The 24,700-nt window shown below is 39.5% G+C and overlaps 1 protein-coding gene across 2 annotated transcripts in view; it reads right to left on the bottom strand.

Annotated features, from left to right (window-relative positions):
- The window catches only part of srrm3 (serine/arginine repetitive matrix 3), a 99,450-nt gene that overhangs the window by 25,288 nt on the left and 49,462 nt on the right, over positions 1-24,700 (bottom strand). For both annotated transcript variants that reach the window (XM_069184307.1, XM_069184308.1), the window contains exons 3-5: positions 12,084-12,185; positions 1,585-1,704; positions 379-459 (exon numbers count right to left, since the gene is read on the bottom strand). In XM_069184307.1, the coding sequence (XP_069040408.1) occupies positions 379-459; positions 1,585-1,704; positions 12,084-12,185 (303 nt within the window). The remainder of the gene's footprint in view (positions 1-378; positions 460-1,584; positions 1,705-12,083; positions 12,186-24,700) is intronic.

Below are 24,700 nucleotides of genomic sequence, written 5' to 3'. Positions count from 1 at the left end.
GGGAGAACGAGGAGGAATAGGCAGATTCCCCCAAACTATCTGCCTTCGATCATTTCGTTTTTTAACACACCAGCAATCACAGGGCAAAGACCACTGAAAGCCTTATTGAAATCCCACCCAAGTTTTTTTTTTTCCCCTCGGAGACATCAATGCCTACTGCAAGCCCATTTCCCCTCTGCCACCTGTTGGCTTCAAGCAGCAGAGGAAGGTGCAGCTGGCACAGCCTGGGTCTCTTCTGTGGGCAGGGAGGCTCGTGCTGTGCCACAGGAGAAGAATCATGCTGGACGAACCAGACAAACGTAGACACAACCCTCTCCCCAAGTCACACGTCACACCACAGCCTCCCTTGGGCCTACACTGCTTTACAGCCACACATACCGACTTCTCCTGCGGCCAGATTTCTTCTTCTTCCTCTTCTTGGGGGGAGGAGAGGAAGAGCTACTGCATTTCCTCTTCATTCTGACGGAGGACAAAACCAATGGTCTCTGACCTCTGTACAGCCTATGTGTCACACAACACAGGTGCTGAGTCCAGGCATATGGTAATGAACTCTGAAGTTTACTGAAATATTTGCTCTGCTTATATAGAAGAAAATGTCTCCATACTTATTGAGTGGGGCTCAGCATGACAATGACCCAAAACATACAGGCAATGCAACCAATGACTTCATTAGGTGAGAAAAGAGGCAACTTTTAACTACTGTAGGTCAAGCCAATCTCCATATTTAAATCCAACTGAGAGGTGCATTTTACCTACTGGAGAAACAACTGAAGTCTGAACACCTCAAGAATAAGCAAAAATTCAAAGCAGCTGTAACAATCATCTCAAATCATTACACAGAGAGTTACTGGCCCAAAGGGATATTTTCCAGAATGACTTTTTACACACAACATTCACTTTTAACTTTACATTTTTCACCTGGATTTTTTTAAATTATTGAATATGTTCCAACACTTGAAATTACCTAAAATTACTGCATTACTTAAAAATATAGCTTATGTTTAACATAGCATTCATAGAAATATCATGATCACAGATGCAATACACTTGACTGTAGCTCAATCATATCAAGGTCACTGTGTGTTGAACACAATCCTTTCAAATGGTCAACTTTCCTAAGATAAGATAAGAACACTTTTTTGGCCATATACAATTTCTTGTATTAGGAATTTGTCTTTCCGCATATCCCAGCTTGCTCTCCATGAGACACACAGACACACAGACGGGAGAGAAGCTTGGGGTCAGAGTGCAGGGTTAGCCATTTATACGGCGCCCCCGTTGCTATTGATAAGGTACACTTGCAAGTTATTGATCAACGAAACAAGTAATGTCTAATAAGGGAAATGTAGTCCTTAAGCACTGGCTGGTATTCAAATCTGTCTTCCAAACTAACTTGCTTTATTTAAGCTAAACAAAATTATTTCACATCTTTGGAAATGAGTGTTGTACAGGCCAGTAAAGCCTACACGATCTGTGCTATGTAGGACCAGGACATGAAGGAATATACCATTTCTAGGGGCAGTGTTTTCTTTGCTGCCTTATCAGTAGTGTACAGGCCTAGTCTCAGTCTCAGGCCTGGATTACCTATAATCTTCTTGACCAATAGAATCCCGTTCGTAATATTCGCCATGGCAATCATATTCCTCTTCATAGTCTTCGCCCAGTTGCAGGTCCTCTCTGGGCTCCTCACACCCACGGTCGACGCTGCAGAGAGACAAGAAGAGAAATAAAACCTCACAAGTTCCTCAGGTCACACATCTCCCATGTGTTTTCATTCTGAAGCAGATGGAGGTCATCTTGCAGTCAGCCTGCAGTATAAGAGTTAATCAGCATGCTTGGAACTGGGTGCAGGCCCTTATCAAAGTCCTTTCAGGCAGCTTCTACTAATCCTATGATTCAGATATAATTCTCACTTACAGTGTGTGTACAGCTCCTTTAGACAGGAAACAACAAATCAGAAGAGCTTTTTTCACATTTAGAAGATAAGTACAGTTGTAAACACAGGAGGCTGTTTGCCCCATCTCACCCATTTGTTTTTTTTATCCAGTGGCTAACGGACTCAAAGTTCTTACCCAGCCATGTCCTGAAGGAAGCTAGAGCACCAGTCTGGACAATATGGGCGTGCTATTTGTAAAGACATGCCTCCTATTCTCCCTTGTAAATACACTTCCACATAGTCTCCACTTACTGTCACCTGGTTTGTGTTTCACTATTCAGATTGAAGAGGTCCATAGGACTGAATACATGGCCCCTTCTAGTTTTCTCTTCAAGACTAAAAAGGTCCAGTTCTTTAATCCTATCAGTGTAGGACATTCTTCTGAGTCTAGGAATATATCTGGTTGTACAGTACTTTACTGGATTGATTCCAGAACAGGAATATCCTTAATGTACTCTACCTTGGTGACCAAAGTTTTTTTACACAACTAAACTGTTACAGTTATACCAAAATTTGTTAAAGTTCTTTGAACAAAACAATAATGGAGACATACAAAGCATACAATATGGTATTATTTAGATTTTCAGAAGGCTTCTGATAAAGTTAATCACAAAATAATTATCAAATTATAGGAAATACATATGTTTGGATTATACTTGGTTAAAGGATCGAAAACAGCAAATTTGGGGGAATATTATTAGGGTCATTATATGGGTTTTAATTATCTGATTATTGGTGACAGGTTCCACGTGGGTGAAAATATGGCTTTTTTCGGGTATATATAAACATGCACAATGTGGGTTGGACTGTTTTTCTGTTGCTGTTAACTGAAAAGTCATACATTAAATCCTCATGGACTTTCTATCATCGACCATTATGTTTTTGTGCAGACAACTGGGACTACCCTATCTCATAATAGTGTCATAAACCCTTCATTTTAATTCCACACATCTAACTGTTTTACTTTTCATTATATCGGTGTGTAAAGATATTCGTATTGGTAAGGTCGTCTATTTTAAATGCAGCACCTTTCACTAAACTCCACAATATGGACTGCAGTGCAATCAGCCCTCTTACTCAGATCTGTAGATAGGGAGGTCTACTTTGCCTAATCTACATAGAGCACATAGCATCTGAAACCTATCTTCCTCATCTGATCAAACACGCACTGGCGGGAATAGCAACATGAACAAGATGCTTGGATTACTGTTGTAAGTGGACTCCCAGCCCCAAAGGCAATGTTAAATGAGGAAATATGCTCATTTTCATTTCAGATGATAAGGTGGGCTGGAATGCCACATGGTCACCCTCGTTGGGCCCAGGTATGCAGTTGGCTCACATCCAACATGTGGTCCTGACCTCTGGGGAGACAAGGGGCTCGTTAATTGCTGTGTTTGCTTATGGAAGCAGAACTGCAGATCTTAATGGATGAGCACAGCAAGAAACAATGGGTCAGCCAAACCAGAGACCTGACCTTCCGCTATACCTCTCTAAGAGTGGTGCAATTGTCTGAGGCAAAACAATTTGGACCAGTGGGGATGGAGTACACAAAGCATGCACACGCTGCGGAAAATTATAGTGTCCCTAGCTTGCTCAAGAAACGAAACATTCCAGCTTTTGTATTAGCAACAGCACTGGCACTTTCAGTTGGAGTGTGAACTGGGGGAACTAAGCAAACCTACAGAATCACAAAAGCCCTGAAACAAACATCTGAAAAACACAGTCAGAGTCTCAGATCTTTCAAAGCTGACCACAAAAATACCTTGACTAATTAGCTCGTTTATTTTCATGTATTTAGGATTCCATCAGCAGTCAAACCAGATGAGATGCAGTATCACGCAGTCATAAGGAATCCACAGGGCAGTAGGGTTCAGTTCAGCCTTGCTTCTTGATTTCTATCTTAGACGGGTCAGGGCACAAAGCCCATTTTGATTGAAGGTGGAGCCTATTAACAAGTACATTCTCTCAGGGCAGCTGGCTCTTTGAAATAATTTAATTAGCAGTGAATATCTTAAAAGCCTGTGGCACGATGAATCATGCTCACAAACTTTCCTGGAGCGTTCCGCAGAATTTCCAGACAATCCACCACTGCTGTTTTTAGCCACGGCTGACATTTGTTCGCCTGTTAGAAATCGCGAACATAACAGGAGCATATTGCTCACACGAGCCTTACAGGTCTACCATAACCTTCTCCTCCTCCTCCCCTGCCCCCTTCTACCTCTTCGGGCACTGTGGCATTTCATGGACCGCAAAGCATGAAGAGAAACCCGTGTATCAGATGAAGGCCGCAAATGTCTCTGTGTGTCTTACACCGTAGTACGCTTGTCCAGGACCGTGCAGTTTGAAGCCCTGCTAATTGAAATGGATGAGCTCATTTCCAGGAGTAGGTGACTGACTGGGGGAAGGTTTTCATGCTTGCATTTCCAGTTTAAAGCCAATTAAATTTCCAGTTTAACAATCCTCTAGCCTGAATGGCACTTTTAGATCTATTTTCATTTAAAATACTCTACAGATAAGAACAAAGCATGTTAGTAATGGCACCCCTGCAGCTGGTGTTGAGGTGCACAATACATAGCTTACTGTGGTGTGAGCTTTTCATTAAGTTGGTGTCCCCTCAGTCCGCCTGTGATATATAGTCACCTCAGTTCACCTCAGGGTGGAAATCATGTAGAACAGTACCATTCATTATTTCCAATAAAATGCACACCAGGATTTGTAGTTTAGTATTTGATGTATTATTTTATTTCCAAAGGGAACTGACTTCATACCAGCCAGATGTGAATTGCTGCTGGAGATCAATTGCCCTATATATTCTGTTCTTGTCTCTTTTGTCATTCCTTGCTTAAATGGTCTGTCTTGTATTTAAGAGGATCTGGAACTTCATCTCTTTCTCCAGGCACTAGGGCAATTAGCAATTATGATCTGCTTTGAATTCTCTTGGGAAGCTGAGTATAATACGCCCATTGTCGGCAGTCGGTTGCACTCCTAATCCAGTTTGAACCCTTACTCTCCGCTCCAGATTACACAGCACTTTGCTGATGAAGACAGAGAAAAAGATCCAAATCCCATAAATTGTTCACCAACTGAAAAAGAGGGAAGAGACTTCTGGAAAAAAAAACACAATTCATTCCTTATGTACTGTAGCAGCTTGCTGGGTCACCTCATGTCAAGTTGATTTATCAAAACGCAATCGGGCAAAATGTACAGAAGACTTTCAAATGGCAAAGGGTGAAAATAAGAGGTAAATCTATAATATACCTTTTATCAGAAATACAGACAGAGTGCAAAGATTGGGAACAATATATCAATCATCTAATATAATATCTGTGGTAACAGCCATCTCTGCTCTTTATACTTTACGAGTAAGAGGTAGCCTAAATGAAGTGATGGATGGACGAGGGCAGTATTTTTCTGTACCCTGGAATGCTTTCTCTAAAATAAGATTCTGTTATGTGCTGGAGCTCAATTAATTTTTTCCCCCAAGAGGTTTGTTTTTATTTTTAGATTTTGGTTAGAGTAAGGCGATATTTCTTCAGACACTACTGTACATCACCATAATGTGAAGATTTTTCTGGCTGACGTTATTTCAATGACTTTAAGAAGGGCACGATTTGAAACCTAGAGTTTATTCTTCACATGTTTTGAGCGTTGATTGATAGGTGCACAGAGGATTTCAGTCCCATTAAGGCATCGCTCATTATTTTGACGAATAGTACAGCAGGAGTGGTTCTTTACAATTATCTCTTATCTCTCAGTGTCTGCATGGCTAATATGGTCTCTCAGCACCTAGCTCCCACACAGCAGTCTAGCTGTACTGATTCCTACAGGGACAATTTTAAGAACATGGCCTCCTGCCCTGAAGCAAGCAGACTTAATCAGCAAAATCACATCTAGATCTTCTCTATGTAGCCTTATCTGTGCGTATTTTCTATTTTATTTTCGTTCATCAGAACGATATTCATTTGGTCATTGGTTTGACATGATTAGACTTCATTGGTTGCATTGGTCCCATTTAAAGTCCCCCACCTACCACCTAATAAATTGCCCAGCATGAAGGGCATGTGATTTTTTGCACTATATTTTGTTGATTTAAAAAATAAAACAATGCATTATTATTATTGTGCAAGAGGAAATGCATTATATATATTGTCCCTTGTATCTTGTACTACATCCTTATTCAGATATCGATACAGGGTATTGCATAAGTGTGATAGTGCTTACCCATCACTGTCCACAGATCAGAAATCTTTGCAAGTTCTCAGGATCCCATTTACATTGCTAGACATAATGTGTTACAGCAGACACTGCCCCCCCTGCAACTAATTTAATGGAAATTCCTGCAAGAGGCAACAGGCTCCAGTGGGGAACTTTTACCTGTCCAAGAAAACAAAATCCAGCTTTGTAGGAGCATCTATCATAATTCCTAACCTTTTGGTCTCCAGCCAAATGAGGAGGCTTTCTCCATTCTATTATAATTGAGAATCTTGGGACTTTGTTTGCATCAACCTCTTAAGCACCAGAATATTTTAACGAAATTCCTCTTTCTTCTTTGCTCCTTTGGTCCATACCTGAAAATGCCTGCAGCACAGACGTTTCAGAAGCTGCAGCTCAATGCCCTTAAATTACTCCATACAGAACAATATCTCAGTTTTCAGACTCTATGTTTATAAACCATAAACCATGTTAAAACCTGCAGTCTTAGACAAGCTTTTAGCATCCCAATCTTTCTAGATTCTATAGTACAAATCAGAAAATGCAAAGTGCATTTTTGTATAGATTTGTTGTTGTTTTTAAAGAGGAAAAACTATTTAACAGCAAAGCATTTTAGTCACGGGGGCATGGTGGCAAGGTAGTTACTGCAGCATTGTTGCCTCGAAGTGCTGGGGACCTGGATTCCACTCCTGACCTTGAGTGTTGTCTGTGTGCAGTTTGTATGTTTGCGGGTGTTACTTCCAGGTGCTCTTGTTTCCTCCCACGGTCTAAAAACATACTGGCACGTTAAATGTCTTCTGGGAGAATGGGAAAGCGCGTTTGTGCAGACACTGTTAGTGTCCGGATGTGTCCTGCCTTGTTCCCCTTGCTGGCTGGGACAGGCTCCGGCTCCCCCACTACCCTGAATTGAATGATGTGGGTAAGAAATGGATAGACTGATGGATTTCAGTCACAATACTTGAATGTTTTGCTCATTCATGTCTACTGTGGAAGGTTCTTCTGGAAGAAGGAAGGATGGAAATGACCCAGGCAGATTTAATGACTGTTGCATTGATGCGCTGCTGTAGTTGAACAGATCTCGTGTGGCTGCTCCACTCCGCGCATCTTATAGCAGGTAAATTACTTTAGCCTATCACGTAAGCCCACGCTTGTTTTGAACAATTACACCAAACAGAAAGACATGCTTGCTCATTTCCAGCATATTTAAACAGAGCCATGACAGTGCAGTCGACACACAGTGGGAGGAGGCTGGGGGAGTGGAGATTCTGACAATCCACAGCAGCTGCTTTCCACACACAAGGGTTCTACTATTTTCTTGACGGAATGACCAAAAGAAATGGAACAAAAGAGAAACGACAAGGATGACATAGCGCTGATTAAAATCAGGCAGCAATGATTAACTTGCTGGTGTAGTATGTGAGAGGCTTTCTGTGAGCCAGGGTCACAACCGTTATGCCTGCGGATGAGAGAGAAAGACTGAAACAGGGAGCTGGAATGACTGCAAACGAAGTCTCTCGTTGTGTACTTTGTTCTTCCCCTTGTTATAATGACGGCACCCCTGAGCATTAACCATGACTCACAAGCCTTCTTCAAAGAAAATGGGAAAATGGATGCCCCAGGCCTGCCTCAGACAGCGCAAGGATGCTTCAGTAATGTGATGCAGTTTACTTCCTCTCTCCTTCTCATTCTGTCTCTCTCTCAGCTCAGCTGTCAGACAAAAATGTGACATTAATTGCGATGCAAAGGCAGCACCCTGGTCAGGGGAAAACACTCTCTCTCTCATAAATCCACTCCAGTTCGCTCGCTTCCATAGTAACCTGAAGTGTACAGGAGAATCCCCTTGGCTGATGCTAAACATAGGGACAGCAGTCTTTACTCTGAGAGAAATTTCCAGAAACCAGCAGCTGAACTGTACTACTTCTCTCTTATACAATGAGGCTGTTGGGTATGAAGTGGACTGAAATATTATTTTTACCTACTTTATTTACTTTTTCACTCCCTTGACAAAAAAGAAAAAAAGAAATCTAAAACTGATACAGAATTAAATCTAAACACAAGATTAATATATCTGTGATATTAAAAGGAACAAATTATTCTTAACTTGTTATACTTCCGTTTTAGATGTACAGTATAGGGGCATGTTGCTCATAGATTTAACACCAAATCTGTTTTCTGTTGAATGGAACTGCTGGTGAAATCATTCTTTGATACAACACAAAAAATGGGATGGCAATAAAACTAACAGTTGTCCTTTTGGAATATAGATTAAAGAAAAATACACAAAACAATGGGAAAACAAACACGTTAAATAAACCTGTTCTCCTACTGCCTTGTGGGGTTTCTCCAGGTGCTCTGCTTTCCTCCCAATCACATGCTGACTAGGTTAATTGGCATCTCTAAATTGTGCAGTGTGTGTGTGCATGCGCGTGTACTCTTGTCTCATCCTCAGTGTGTTTCAGATAAGGCTTTGTCTTAGTTTGGCACAGTATTGGACTAAGCAGTGAATCAGAAATGAATGGATAGATAAAACCACTATCATATGCAATCCGATTCACAAGGCTCAGAGAATGTGTGTCTGCCTTAAAATCAGCCCTGCAAAATTTGCTGAGGTGGTAACATCAATCTTGGGTTAGAATATCCTACCAATCTTCTCTGTCATTCCAATACTCATTTACCCTGGGCAATATTACACCAATGGAATAATGCTTTCTTAGTTATTTTTATCTTATAAATGAACTCCAGTTATGTGCACCAAGACTACAGAAAAGGTCTGTATCCTTTCTAAAGGATAAATCATTTGAAGATACTGGGAGAAGGCTCCACAGCTGAAACATCACTTTTTTACTTCTTTTTATTTATGGCATTAACCTTAACTTCCTGTTTAAGCAGTGGTTCTGTATTTATTTTGACAAATTATTTTCTTCAGTTGTCCCCAAATGTCTGTTAGGAACCAATGAATGTTCAAGCATCAAATCCTTAAGTTAAATCTAGGGAGAAGAGTCTTTAGTCATTTATCTGATATCTTTGTGAAGTCTTTGAATCTGTTTTTTTTAACTACTCAGGAAGGCTAATTAGTACAGTAACTGCAGTCCCGGTTGCTTTTATAAAGTCAAACCGATGAACCAGTAAATTATAAATTATTCATATGAAGCTGACACATCTGATGAAGCAAAACTTCAAACGGTCACCTTTTCCAAGAGCTTGTGTGGAGTTTTGAGATCCACATTATCGGTTAATCGCTAGGGTTTTTTTTTTTCATGCAAAGACACTACAGCTTGCATTGGGTCTAGTAGTGCAGACAAATGAAGAAGATGTCTCTTCTAGACTATGAGGGGAAAAAATGCAAACACAGTATGAGGATATATAATACCTAAGTATCAATATCAATCATGGGATGTTTTGTTAAAACTCCACAATACACTACAAGACCTCATTTAGAATGTACAATTCAGGTCACCACATTACAAAAGAGATTTTGCTGTTGTGGGATTAGAAACAGGGACGACTGGACAGATACCTTCTTGGGCTTAAAGGAATGTCCTACATTGACAGGCTAAAAAAGACATGAACCTTTAGATTTGAACAGAGAAGACTGCAAGGAAACCTTTTACAAGTAATCCTTAAATCCTTTACAAGTAATCCTGGACAAAGTCAGACCTACAGTGTGAATTTCACCAGGTTCACCACGCAAGTGGGACTGAACAGGAGAAGATAATCAAACTGAGAACAGAAGGCTCTTGTCAACACAAAGGGCAGTGACTGTCTGGTAAACGCCAGAAGTCGAACTGTCATAGCCAATAACGAGGCCTCTGTCAAGATATGGCTGGATGAAATTCTCGGATTTGGTTAGCTGTTAGCAACCAAAGAAGAACACCCCCTTCCCGGCTGTCCTGAGCTTTGTTTTCACTATTAATTCACTATTATTCACTATTATTCACTATTATTACCCAACCTGTTCACCTGTGCCCAAATATTCACGACTGAAGGCTATTGCAAGACTAAAAGGAGAAAAACGGATTGTAGGAAGTCCTGTTCTGGGAGACTGTATCTCTCCAGTGTAGAAATGCTTCATGTAATCTGTGTTCTCCCATGTAACACTCCCTGTTCAGATATTTCACAAATAAAAGACACACCAAGCAGAGAGAAAGTTCCCACGGACTTCATTCAACACGTATCCCTAGTGTTCAGGGAAACAGAAGTCGTTGCTGTTTTTCAGGAATCTAACAGACTTAAATTAAAACTGGAAACCTTCAACATTTATGTAATATTTGAAGTTGCCTAGCAATCTCATCAATATTGTATGCGATGTGTACAGTCATATAAAAACGATTACAACATTCTATACTTCTTAAATTAAATCTGAAATCCTTGGTGAAACGTAGACGTGAGTGTGTTTAATAAAATGTGCTGTACACTTGCCTCTCATAAGGGATAAAAAGCAACTATTTGTTCTGAAAAACACTGAACAAGTGGGGAGATGAAATCACGGCCATCTGTTGCACAATCTGTGTCACATGTATTTGGACATTTTGTCTTCGCTAATTTACTTTTCGACAATCCAGCCTCATAGTTAGCAGATTTTATTGTGAATGGCAAAGTTCACCAATCACTCTGTGTGTTTATTTGTCTTCAAAAGCCATGATCCCCATCTGCCCTGCTCATCCTTCAATTATAACAGATTAATAAGGGCATAGAAAGAAAGACAAAGAAAAGGCTGCCTTTTGTCCCATCTTGCCTGTTTGGTAGTTCGTATCTAATTGATCTAGAGATCTTATCCAGCCAGTTCTTGAAAGAGGCTAGGATATTGCCTTCAACAATGTTGTCTGTTGTGTGTTACAACTTTGGTAGCTTGTCCCATACTCCCATAACCCTTTGGGTAAAGAACTGCCCCCTTTTCTCGGTTTGAAACACACTTAGTTTCCCCTTGTGTTCTCTGTTTTGTGTTTCTGTGTTCCAGAGTTACTCTCAAAAGGTCCCCAAGGTTGACTTCATCAGTCAATGCATTAGAGGGTTCTCAACATGTGAATCATTTTGAACATAGTGGTCTTTACAGTTTATTCACAGCTTTGTTATTCAAAACAATCTGAGCTGTTTTTCTTTACAACTGTGATCTCATTTGGATTTGATATACTTTATTTTATTTGGAGTTCAACAGTGCATTTAGCTAGTGTTCTTGTATACCGAATTGCTTATGAGACAGGGGTGCAATTTCTTATCTGTAATAATTGCAGAGTTCCTTTGGTCACACTCTTTGTCCTCCACTTTGTCCTGTTCTTAGGATCTGCACCTGTGACTGGAAGGTTGCCGGTTCAAATCCCGTGGCTGGCAGAAGAATCCTACTCCGTTGGGCCCCTGAGCAAGGCCCTTAACCCCCAACTGCTCCAGGGGCGCCGTACAATGGCTGACCCTGCGCTCTGACCCCAAGCTTCTCTCCCTGTCTGTGTGTCTGTGTCTCCATGGAGAAAAGCTGGGGTATGCGAAAAGACAAATTCCTAATGCAAGAAATTGTATAGGGCTAATAAAGAAACATTATTATTATTATCTTACTAATATGTTGGCACAGCGGTGAGAACTGCCGTCTCACACTGCTGGGGTCCTAGGTTCAATTCTTGGGGTGCTATCTGCATGGAGTTTGTACTGTATATTCTCATAGGTACATAGGCAGACTTGAAGCCTTCAGAAGATTCATATATATATATATGACGCTATATGTGTTTCTGTACAGTCACACAAACACACAAAGATCTAACAAACACTGGCAAGAAATCAGATTGAATCACGTTGCCTCAGGAAAAACCTTCATTATGGTTCTGTATTTCCCCAGAAGGCGACGACTGTCAAGATGGTTTGAGCTGCACTGCAGGCCAGCAGTTACGTAAAAGAGCAGGGTCCAGGCAGGGCAAGCTGGGATTTTGTGAGGGAGAAGAGCACTTACATTGGGCACCCATGAGGGTCCTCTCGGGTTATCACTCCTTCTTTCTCCATCAGCATCTGCCGGAACGTGCCCACCTTCTGCCTGATCTCTTCTTCAGAGTACCTGACACAGCCGAGGAGAGAAACAGTCATTTAAATACAGCAATCCATTCCAGTAATCCAGGAAAACAGCCACTTAAATACAGTGATCCATTCGAGCTGCATGATCCATTGGCTGCTTGACCCCTTTAGAATCATGCAGTCGATGTGTCCCCAATTAAGGATTAGAATCCCCCATTTTAAACATAAAATCACATTGAGCTCTATACTGTAGTTATATTAATATAAAACGCTACTATTAAATGTAAAATATTTACAGCACTCTAAATATGTGGGACAGCAAATTCACTGTGTGCCATTTGACATGACAGATCTGATTTAAGACATTACTGCATCTGACTTGCGGTGAAATTAATAAAGATTTATACAGTGCCATCCTTTTCAACCTTACATGTACTTGCAGAACCATACACAATTTCCTGGCAACATTTCTATTAGCCTTGCTTAAGACACAAAACTTAATTGTGTACTATAAAAAGTCTTGGCCCTGAAAGCACCAGAAAAATGAACTGCAAAATGTTTAAATGTTATGAATAAATCATAATACATTGTAAAAAGTCAAATTTGTAATGTCTCACAAACAGCATGTAGCTATGCCCTCTCTGATTTTATGGTTAAACACTTTCAACAAAATCATGGAATCCAGCATGACATTATCTTGAACTAAATAAAATAAAATGTCAATTTCAATAAGTAACAAAGGGGGGTTTTATAATTAAGGTATCGGCCTAAATCCGTTATAAAGTAGCTGGACATTTTTCCTGTATTGATATGCTGTCAAAGTAACACTTAATACCTTTGAATAACTGGGCCAATTAACGTAGGCTGCTTTTATGCTTTTCTCACTGAAAATTGTTGTGGTGTGTGAACTGTAAATATGTTCTGTGTTCTTCAATTTAAAACTTTGTGTTCTAAATCTATCATTTTAAAAACGGAGAAGGAAAGTCAGGTTTTAAGTGGGTGTTGCCCATAAGCTTTTTTAGAAGATATTTTCCATTTGTTGGATTAATTTGCATATTTTTTCTGCTGGTGATAGAACAGCACTAGTGCTTTATGTCAGGTGCCTGCATTTTCCATATTCAACCCAGAATGTAAAGGCAAACTACAAATAACTCTCTACAAAAATAAAAAACACTTTGGATAATTGTGACAAATGTTATCAATGTTCTTCTGTGTTAAATAGTATGTATCCTTAAATTGAGTACTTTACAGATCTGAACAGCACTACCAAATTAGTTCTACTGGTACAATCAGAAGCACATGAACAATGGGTACATCAAGTCCTTAACCAGTGCTAAAAGTGGAATAACACACCTCAATATTTGTGTAAATGTACAGTATAGTAGGTAGCAAATGGAATTTTGGTGCTCTATCGGAACAGAAATAATTTCCTATTATTTAAATCTTTCTTGTTCATTCCAAAATGCTATTACTGTTGCCTTCAAATTGGGAAGCTATCCAGTCTGACATATTTAAATTATTAACTGGCTTCTATGGCTGAAAGACAAACCCAATTCATACACACACTCGCACACACACCTGACATCACGCTTGCTACACCGAGAGATTTATTTAGCTGGAAGGCAGCATCTGAACCACAGGGACATCATTTGGGAAGAAAGATACAGTAGCTCACACTCAAGCGTCACCAGAATAAGAGACTGTATGAAGACACACTACAGATAATTAACTACTAACACATGGAAAATATTACACAGGGCAGACTGGTACATGCTGACAGACTAATATTATCATTTTGAATTTTCTTTTAACAAGATAAATTGACATCTGCCTGAATGTTCAATCATGCATGTGCTTGAGAAGCTTTGAGTATTTGCTGACGGAATCTCCATGACACCCTACTGCAGGAACCGGTGTGCAGCAGAGAACAAAGCGCTAACGATTCTGAACTAAAACTGCAATGTCATCAAACTGAAAAGATACAGAGACTTTTTGATGCTTTATGAAAAGAAAACTGCAAACGCATCTTTTACGTCTAAGCGAAGTGAAGTGTGAACGACAGTGATTGAATTCACTTCAAGTTATATGTGTCCCTTGTGTAACAAGCATGCACAGCCCACCCTATCAACACACAACCTGTGCACATTACGGATTACTTTATTAAATGTACTACTGTAACAAACGTGAAACCAAGCAAGTTAGAATCAAAAAAGTTTGCAATGGACTGATATTCCATTGTGTGCCAGGATAGTCTCTTGCTCCCCCAACACACTGGATTGGTTGAAGTGGATAGATGGATGGCTATTCATGGGATTTGCCAGGTGTGGGAAAGCAGATTAAGACACATTTAAGACAAATGTCCCTGCTTCTTCCTGAATTCAAATAAACTAGTGCTGTTGGTCCAGGGTGTACTGACCAAATTGATTTCTTGCAAAAACGCATTTAGCATACTGTATTTTCACCTCTAAAGCTAATCTTTGAAATAAAACAAGAAAACAAAAAATAAAGCATGGAATGAGAACAAAACTGAAGACTCTCACACTGGAAAAAGTCAAAGCTAATTTAACACAAATCAATACATCAGGCTAAATGCATCGTTTCAAAATGGCAGGCTGCTGAACAATAAATTCCAGAATGGCGCCTTTGTCACATTGAATAACGAACAGGAGCAATTAAAATTTCTTATCAGCTACTGCTGTTGCAACCAATTTACTGCAAATTAAGCCTCAACTAACAGTTCCTCAAGGTTTCAATCTGTCAAAAATAAATTAATGTACCAATAATGTTTCAAGGCATCATACAACTTCATTTGACATCAGTATGTTGAAATGGAACAATGAACTTGTTAACACAACAGACGAACACTTATTATTGACATTTTCTTACACAGCATTAAAAACTGCCTGATGTGTGGAGAGAAAAAGAAAATCATTTGAAAAGCAACTGAATAAAATCCAGTTAGACTTTGTTTCCAGTTGTAAGAATGCTAGAAAATGTTAAAGAAGGACAGTTCCATGTAAAAATTAACAGCAAAATCACTTTGTAATAAAAAATAAGACAAAAATGTCTATATGTTCTCTGATACTTTACAAAACATCTCCTCTTGGCCTCTTTATGTCTCATGTCTCTTTGTGTTCATGGTCTGCCCAGGACTTGGTACTCCTACATGGGCTGTAAGGGCTCAGCATACTGTACAGCTTTCAGGCATATTCACTCACGCAAAGTGGGCAGAGCTGCTTGACCTTCGTGCTTTTACCCTGTTAGACCGATAAGGGGTATTCTCTTTGCAAAACCTGTGCACGCTATGAGAAACATCTTGAAATGCTAATGGGAAGTCCTTGGTTGAGGTCAGAAGTCTGTTGATTGTGAAGATGGAGGTTATTGATCAGGTCACTTGCCATGCTCTCCTTGTAGCTAAGGGACCAAGGCCACAAGTCCTGGGCTTCATTTTAAACACTGCATCGGCCAAGCAAGATGGAGTGATTCATTCGAAAATGTAAATTCATGTCATGAAAAGGAGGGATTTTCAAGGGATGTTCTAAATAGAGCACCTCCGTTTTCAGCATATTTAGACCCGATGGTAGACATTTTGTCCTGAAAACAATTCATAAACCCATTATGTATTTCTGTTGCTGCTTACTTATCATGAGCAGAGACAGTGGGAAGCTGAGAAACTCCGATCTTAAATATGTCCTGCATCATGTTGTTCACTGCCAATCCATTTGCAGTGTTATGCATTTCTGGCATTGCATAAAGCAGCCCTAAGATGACTGTTGTCATTTCCAGGCTTCACAGAACACAGTTAATCTTTTCAATTTCCATTTGTGTTCAAGCTGGATACCTGCGTGCTTTGCCTTGAATGTCTCCTGTTGAAGCCTTTACAAGAAACAAATTCCGTGGGAAACATTCATTAGCATAACGAACTATTCAAGCAGAACCAACACTGCAGATTTCACATCCAGTACCTCCGTGCGGCAGGTACAGAATAAAATAAGTAGAGAAAATGTAAACAGCTTGCGTACTACAAAATTCTCACCATCGCTGGTGTTCCTAGAAGAAACAAGGTACTAATTGGAAGGTGTTAATGGGAAAATGCACCCTGAGATCGCATCACTTGACACAGTTTGGATTTCTGGGAGTGTATACTTTTTCATTAAAACTCTGACCTTGTGCAGTGAACATAAGGTATTACAGATGAAATCTTCATTAACGTATGGAGATCAGTTGGAATGGCCCATGCAAAAAGGATAGTGACTTCAGTGTACCGGCACTAAATAGATTCTGATTGGACAAGATCATTAACCTTGTTTGTTTCTATATAGGTTATAGCTGGGACTTCATGTGATGAGGCCTTGATAATACATTTAAACTGGGACCACAAAGGCCTGATATCCACAGTTTTATAAAAGAGTGCTTTCTGCTGCTGCTCTGCTTGTCCCAGAAGCGACTAGAGACTCAGAGGAGGCGATACAAAAAAAGACACACAAGACTTTTCTGGCAGCGTCGCAGGTCTCTGGGGGTTTTTGGTGATCCCTCCCTCATGATGAAGGCTGCAGAAACAGAGGAAAGGAGGAGGGGAAGCAAGGCATGCAGGCTCCGGCAGGATAAACTCATTTCGGGAGGAAAACGAAAGGACAGTCCCATACAGAACAAAACAAAAATCACTGTACAAGAACAGGGGAAACAAATTGCCAGAATTTCATTACAACTGTCCAACTGCAATCTCCCTCTGGAGAGATTGTTTTGCAGTGAGAAAATAACCCCATTTAGTATTCCGATCATAAAAGACTGATGTTAGAAAACCGCCTCTGTACTAATACCAACGGCACATTCTCAAAGGCTGATTACGGCTTTCTGTTCCTTTTTTATTTCCCTACTGCAAAACAGCAGCTAAAATTTCAGGTGCTGAAAGCAGAGCAGCACCCCTGGAGCAGGAGCACATGATGGAAGTCAGTGCTTATTTGGTTTGTTTTGTCTGGTTCTGAATCAGCTATTGGTGAAAATGTTTCACCTGCTATTTGTCTGTTAAATAAACTGCTGCAATAGAGTGGGCAGGGACATCTACTGTAGCGCAACAACAAGTCCCATTTATTCGCTTATTTTTTTAAACTTGTGAACTAGTTTCCAATCATCTGGATGCAAAAGGATTTAACTAGATGTAGGCTATGTTTTTTCATGTGCATAAATGTGATGTCGGCTTTTGTCTAGACCTAATTAGATAATTAGTGAATCTCAGGAGCCTGGTTATGTACTGTTCTCTTTGTTATTGCACTGGATCTCTACATTTTGATCTAAAGCTTGAGCGAAGGACATTTGTTCTGTCTGGCTTCTTGTGCAACAGCTACAGACAGCTTCTTTGAGAGAGCTCGGGAAGGAGCTGTCCAGGGAGCCAATCTAAACTTGTGGTGCTGAAAAGTACCCAGGCTGCAATGCTCAGTGTCATTTTATTCTGGCTTGCCTTTAGATTTTCCCTGGTTGGCTATGAAGACAATTAGGCCAGCTGGGAATACATAAAACAGTAAAACCGTTCTTGAGGGCTTAATTGTTAACTCCTAACAGGCATGCTACCTGGAATATTCATATTGCTTCTGAGGAGAAAATGTGCAGCACTTGTGCTTTGTTGGAAGCCCAACACACAGACAGTAGCCTGTTGACATACTATAAGTAGGATGTAAGTACACATGGATTTAGGACTGGGGACTTCACAGAGAGAGGTTTTGGGTTTTATGAAAGAGACTAAATGCAAAGAGGGATTAAATTACCTAATTTATGCAATATCTACTGCTCATGAAATTTGATCCCAGAACAACATTACTCTGAAAAAAGGAAAATAGGAGCTATTTAAGAACATACATGAACATAATATGAATATATACTGTATATCCAAACTTCGTTGGAGATTCTTTCCGTATCTTTTACAAAATATATTATTATTTTTATATTTATTTTATTAAATCGTGAGTGCCTAGGCTTCTAACTACTCATCGTTATGTTTGCTAGCCCTACAGTACATGCCCAGAAAAAGTGCTCAGAAAATCCTGTCAGTGCATTTTCCTGCATTTGTATTCCCTGGTGATTGGTTTTTCACCGCTTTAAGCTGATTACGCATTCTGTAGCAATGGAATGGTCCGACTGTGAGAACATGCTCACCAGAGCTTGTAATGTGCTGGGCTCCTAACAACACAATCCTGTATTTTCAGATACCAAGCCTCTACGCTGCCAATGTTTGGAATTATAACACGCAGAAAAAAATAGAAACATTGGGTTAGAGGATGCACCCAGTTAAAAATGCTCACAGATATGGGATATGTCAATAACCTAGAGTAGGATTCACCAGGAGTTTCATTTGGTCAAAGAAAAAGCACTTTATTGATATTTACGCTTCCATCTTTGGTCACTATCATCGGCAGGAAATGCTTTATATATACTGTACCAAAGCTGTTAATTTAAAAGACTTGGGTCATACTTTATTTGAGTGCAGCCTTATAAAATCAGCATACCAACTTCATAAACATCACACATGGTGCTATAATAATGGTTTTACTTGCTTATGGCTATTATTCCAAAACACATAACTGGTATTTACAGTATGTATTCACAACAGTACATAACATTTGTCACAGAAAAGGTCACAACATACTGTATACGAGGGTTAGGATGAGAACTGTGGTGTGGAGTTTAATTTAGGATTATAATCATCATGAAGATTTCTGTGAACAAGCTCTGGGGAAATATTGTGGAGAAATATTTCTGCAGGATTATGAATGTTATTATAGCATGGTTACATCCTGTAGCCTTTCTGTTAAGATTCTGTGCTGGCATCATTAGGATTAAGTAAGACTGAATTCAAATACTGAAGAGTAAATGACCAGCACATAAAATGAACAATCTTTAATTTATCCAAAACGGAGCAACACATCTGATTTGCTTTGCTGACAAGGGGAAAAAGAGAATTAAAAAATCACTTTTGTGGATTAAGTCAGGACAACGAGCTGGAGAACTGGTGATTTAGCTAACCACTGAGTAAGCATTATCGAAGCTCAGTCAGAAAAGCAGATTGAGCACCCTTTACTTATCCCTGGAAGACTGCCTGAGGGCCTAAATAAGCAGACGGAACCTGATCATATCTTTACCTGCAAAGGACTGTCCCCAAAAGCACTGCCTCATAGCAAATGACAAATCAACTGAATTAAACAGACTGTGTTAATAAGGCAATGCTGAATGGAGCAAAAGACAGAGCTAGTGCAGTGTCTGACAAATCAAGCACCTCTATTCTGTATTAGGAGGCCTAGTACTAGAAATCTCTTAAAACCTTAGAAAACATTTTCAAAAATGCATGCTGATGGACTTGTGTTACTGCAAATGTTCACTAAACTTATGCTTAGTAAATCCAGAAAGAAGAGGACTGTGCTAATTGATTATATACAGTTCACACAAGACATTAGGTAACTTATCTGAAACTATTAAAAAACATGTAGCAAAATAAGTGAAAAAAGGGGTGTCCAATCTTAGTTCTAGAGGGCTCATGTGTCTGCGGATTTTCCTTCTAACTCAGCTCTTAATGAGCTAAATGAGTCAGTTCTGGTCTTTACTGGAGCAATATAACAGCGTCTTCCAGCTCTTTAAGTGTTCCTACTTAAAAGAAATCTTGAAAACAGACAGCTAAGACAGACTCCAAGACCACAACTGGAAAGCCCTGATTAAAAACATCTTTAAAAAACACTTAGGATCACAACATAGGTTGTTTTTCAAGGAGCCCAGATTATATGTAGTACAGACTGCTACAATCCCACTTCCTGAAAAAAGCTATTTAGTGTTATATTATTCTTCAATTCATAATGAAAGAATATAAGCACTACCATATCCAATAAGTTTCTTGTTGTTTTTTTTATGACCCCATATTATCCTCCAACACCAAGGCCGGTGCATACTAAACGCGACTGCTGACATTAATTCCAGCAAATGAATGCATTTTACAGTATGTGCATTTCTTGAGGCTGATCTTTTCAGTGGGCAAACTCAATCTTAAAAAATATTATCCAGATGGATTAAGCATGTCACATGACCTAATGTAGATCAGCATAAATCATCTATTCTGAAAGATCCAAAGCACACATCCAAAGCACAAAAAACATAACTAATATGGGAGAAAAATGGAAAAGTCATGAGGACATACTGTACTGTAAGCACTCAAACCTTTTGGTGTGGGAAACCTAAATTAATTTAGGTGAGTAAATTATCTTAAGGAGCCATACAATCAGTGCTTCACATGATCACAATAAATACACCTATTTATGTAAGGTCCCTCAGTAAGGTAGTGATTCAACCATGAACCACCATGAACCACTGGGCTTTCAAAACAACTCAGAGATAAGGATGTATCAAGGCTCAAATGTGTACAAAACACTTTAAAGACCCTTAAAAATCTTCTTGAGCAAGTTAAAAAGTGATTAGTGTCCAGGTAAGTGGGAAACTGGTGAGTGAGGCCACTTATATATACTGCATAATACAAATATTATATGAAGCGGTGGTCATCATACTGTAGGTCTCCGGCAAGCATAGTTATTTATTCCGGATATCCATACAATTAGCAATGCCTTGTAAAGCAAACATGTCTTAGCTTTTGAATTAGATTAAACACCAGATGGCTTCTGGTAAATATAGCTTTGCTGTAATTTTTCATGTATTAGACTTGTTGTACAATGCAGGACTGATCTGGAATTGCTGAAGTGATCATATCTAATGTGTAACTGCAGGGTATCCAAGGCCTTGTTCATTAGTAACAGAAGACAACACTTCAGAGAAACTGCTGTTGAGGGTTGATTTATGAGGTTTTATTGATTTAAAAGAAATATTTTATGTTCTCAGTTAAGCAATGAAGAGACTATACATATTGTTCAACCTCAGTAACCTTGTACAAAAGCTCCAGATGCCAAGCTGGTGAGAATTTGTTTTAACTAGAGTGATACATCTGTCATTGTTCTGTTTGGCCAAATACCAATCACTATGATTAATTCAAACCAAGTCATATTACTGTAAGAAAACACATCTATTTTTCATTTAAAATCATCAGATTCAAGAATCAACATTTTCACTATATCCTATGGCTTGAAATTGAGGTACAATGTATCTTTCAAGTAAAGAAAGCAAGACCTTATTATGCATTATTTCAGACAGCACATCTATGTTTTGTGTTATATACTGCACCTAGAAATGTACAGTACCTACAAAAATGGATGGAATCTGTTTTTTAAGCTAAGCAATCACACATTATTTCATCTTCTGAACTATTACTGTACATTTCTAAAGCAGTGCCCTTTGAATTCACATTTAGAGCTGTTTCTTAGAGGCAGGCAATTGCTGGATGTATTATTAAAAAAATAATACATTTTTTGTAAATACTAATTGAAAAGTGATAAAAGGTTCTCATCTGACCAATTAATGTGCCTGCTGGCTGACACCGAAATGACACCAGCAGACATGAGAAGCAATCAAACGCAGATATTAAAAACAGAAAATCCCTCTGGAAGCAGGTAGAAATGTCATTACTCAGTTAAAAAGGGACTTTGATCTTTGACTTTTAGATCGCTTTCCTGGTAACAACTTTTATTGATTTCCTGCACGCAATTTCCTACACTCTGACTCAATCTGTTCACACAGAGAAAACTTGTGCTCAAGTTTTAATGAGCAACAGCAACAACACAGGTTAGCAGTTGCAACTGACAAGTACATAGTGAATGTTTTTTATTCCCCACCTGTGAGACCTGCAGATGTGAAATTGTTTTTATCTCTCAACTTACTCAATAACAGCATTTCTCCAAAACCCATCATGAAGCAGAGTTGTTGCTGGGCTAGCTGAACACCAGTTGTGCAGTACCTTTTTTACCAGCATCACACATCCTTGATATACTGTACTGTATGCCAAACGGAGGGGATTATGGCGGACCATGTTTTCAAATCGGATTTTTGCCAGTGACTCTTCCGGGGAAAATGCCAACCCAGAGCAGAAGATGAGCCCCTGCAACAAGGAGATGGTGGACGTGATGATTGTCCACAGTTAGGTGTTCCCTGAGGTAGTACAGAATCGACTGAGCAAACTGCCTGACAGCACATCCTACAGGGTATGTGCCAGAGTCAATATCTGTCTTCCAGCATCTGTTTTTCTTTACATCAACCCAGTGGTGTGGTAGTGAGTGGGTCTGAATAGCAATTGTCAGCTCTACACTGCAATTAAAACGGGAGCTGAGCCTTGAAGAAAAGGCATCCAAAGAACATCCTACAGTAACTCAAGAAAAAAGTGTAATGGCATCCATGTAACTCACAAGTGAGATTACTTGTACCCTGCAAAGTGTTACTTGAAGTGAACACACAGTACCACAATATGAAGTTTCACATAACCTCTACCCAACTAATAGCAAATTAAGACTGAAGGTGTAAGGCCTCTTGAGTTTCATATTGGTCATCTCTCCAGATAAGGAAGGAAGATAGACATTTACGTCAGCTCAAATACTTTATATTCTAGTGCTACCGATCTAGAGATATTCATCAACATAAACTTCAAAAACAAAGAATAAAGAGGCAAAGAACCAAAATAACCACTTCGACAAGAAAACAAAGCACTGTGCACCACAGACAGCTGTACTGCTTACTTGCATTTACATTTGAAATTTTATGTTCAAAAACTGTGCTAAAGATATTCATTCCATTCTTCAAACATTAAAAGAAGACAAAATGTCAGATAAAGCATCCCTGTTCATTTCCAAGTTTGTTTATTGATATATTGAAAGGATTATATGGGATGAACTGTTCTCCCCTGTTTGCATTGATTTCCATTGCAATAGATGTTGAGAACTCTCTAAGCAGCCAAAGGAACTAATTTGTGTTCCATGAGCTACAGGATAAGACTGGAATCCTGGGAGATGCCAAAGCTTTAAAAACATCTTGTCATTCACATGGGTCTCTGGAGAACATTGGGTATTAGTGTGGGTTGCTACTTCAATAAATACATAGAATATTCTTCAGTGCAAATCATTGAGAAAGGATCTGGGAGTAAACCCATCTCTAAATCTTGTCTTTGAAGTTTGGCCTCCTCTATGGCTAGTAAACACAGACATTTTCCTTTTTTGTAACCACCATTAATAAAAGCAAGACACCACTTTAATAACCTACGTTATTCTTAAAGTAAAAAAACTTTGAGATATGAGGAATTGGGCTATCTGATATCAGATAAGAATTTCTTTAACCAAAGTGCAGGTAAAAACATGTTCATCAATAAATATATATTTACCCCATACACCATCTCAAAGAACTTCACAAAAAAAAGAGCAATAGTTCCTGAGCCTGTCAAAGAAATCACAACAAATCACACAACAGCTGGTTACACTCTCAAAAAAATTCCATGCAATCTCATCACAGTTGGTCAACCTCTAAAAGAGGTCCCAAGGAATTGTGCTTCAGTTAGTCATCCTTGCAAAGAAATCCCAAGGAACTGCACTGTGGCCAACCTCTCAAGGAACCTTACAAAGAAACACTCTATAGCTGGTAGACTTTCAAAGAAATTGTGAAGAATCATGGTATAATAGTAAAAGAACAATAGAAGTGTAATAGGAGAAGATAAGTTATCCTCAGTTTCCAAATTACGTGAAGGTGAGAAACCATAAAGTATTACTTGTCAGTTTTTTTAAAAGAGGTAATGTTGGTGGATGGGTACAAACATGGGTCCTTTCACACTCTTCAGGAAGAAATGTACTATTCTTACTTTCTTACTCTATCATTTTTCACAGCGTGCTGCCTATGTAGCATGAATACCAAGGTTTTCCATATTAAAACAGAGATTCCTCCAGGCATGAAGGGTTTTGCCCATAAGGCTGCTGTTGACAGGCTGGATGCTATATAACCATAGTGCACAGCAGAGGAAAGACTGTGTCACTTATTTGGCAGAGAGAGGCAGAACACATGCATATTAATCTTCCGACTCCCCCGTTCCGTTATGAAGGCGTCCGCCACATGAAGCAGCTGTGTCCACGATTAGAAAAACCGCCCAGCCATCGTGGGGCGGGACTATGACGGATCGGCTGTCAGTGTGGCGTCAGACACGCGGCCCAGTCTAGACCTCTCGTCTTCTCCTGCAGATCCGCTTTGTTTTCTTTTTTTTTTTAAAAAGAGGGCAAGTAATCAGTCACCAGATCACTGGGATGCAGGAATTGCAGCTATGATGACCTCCAAAACACAACGTACTGTAAGAGGTGACAATGAAAACCCTAGAACTTGAAACACGGAAACCTGGAACAAAAGAAAATGTTTTCTCTTTCTTTCTGATATCCCAGCAAAAATGCACAGTAGGTAGAAGTATGCTACTTTCCCACCACTTGATTGGAATTAAATGAGAGAACATGGAAGCTGGTGAGCATGGTTGCACAGTGATTGATTGCTGCCTTGCAGCACTGGGGACCTGGGTTCAATTGCAGACCTGGGGTGCTTTCTGCATGGAGTTTGTATGATCTCCTCATATTCGTGTGGGTTTTTCTGGATGGTCTGGTTTCCTTCCACAGTACAAAG

The sequence above is a fragment of the Lepisosteus oculatus genome, chromosome 26 (assembly GCF_040954835.1).
Source record: "Lepisosteus oculatus isolate fLepOcu1 chromosome 26, fLepOcu1.hap2, whole genome shotgun sequence".
Taxonomy (NCBI): Eukaryota; Metazoa; Chordata; class Actinopteri; order Semionotiformes; family Lepisosteidae; genus Lepisosteus; species Lepisosteus oculatus.
This window is presented reverse-complemented; position numbering and strand designations above follow the sequence as displayed.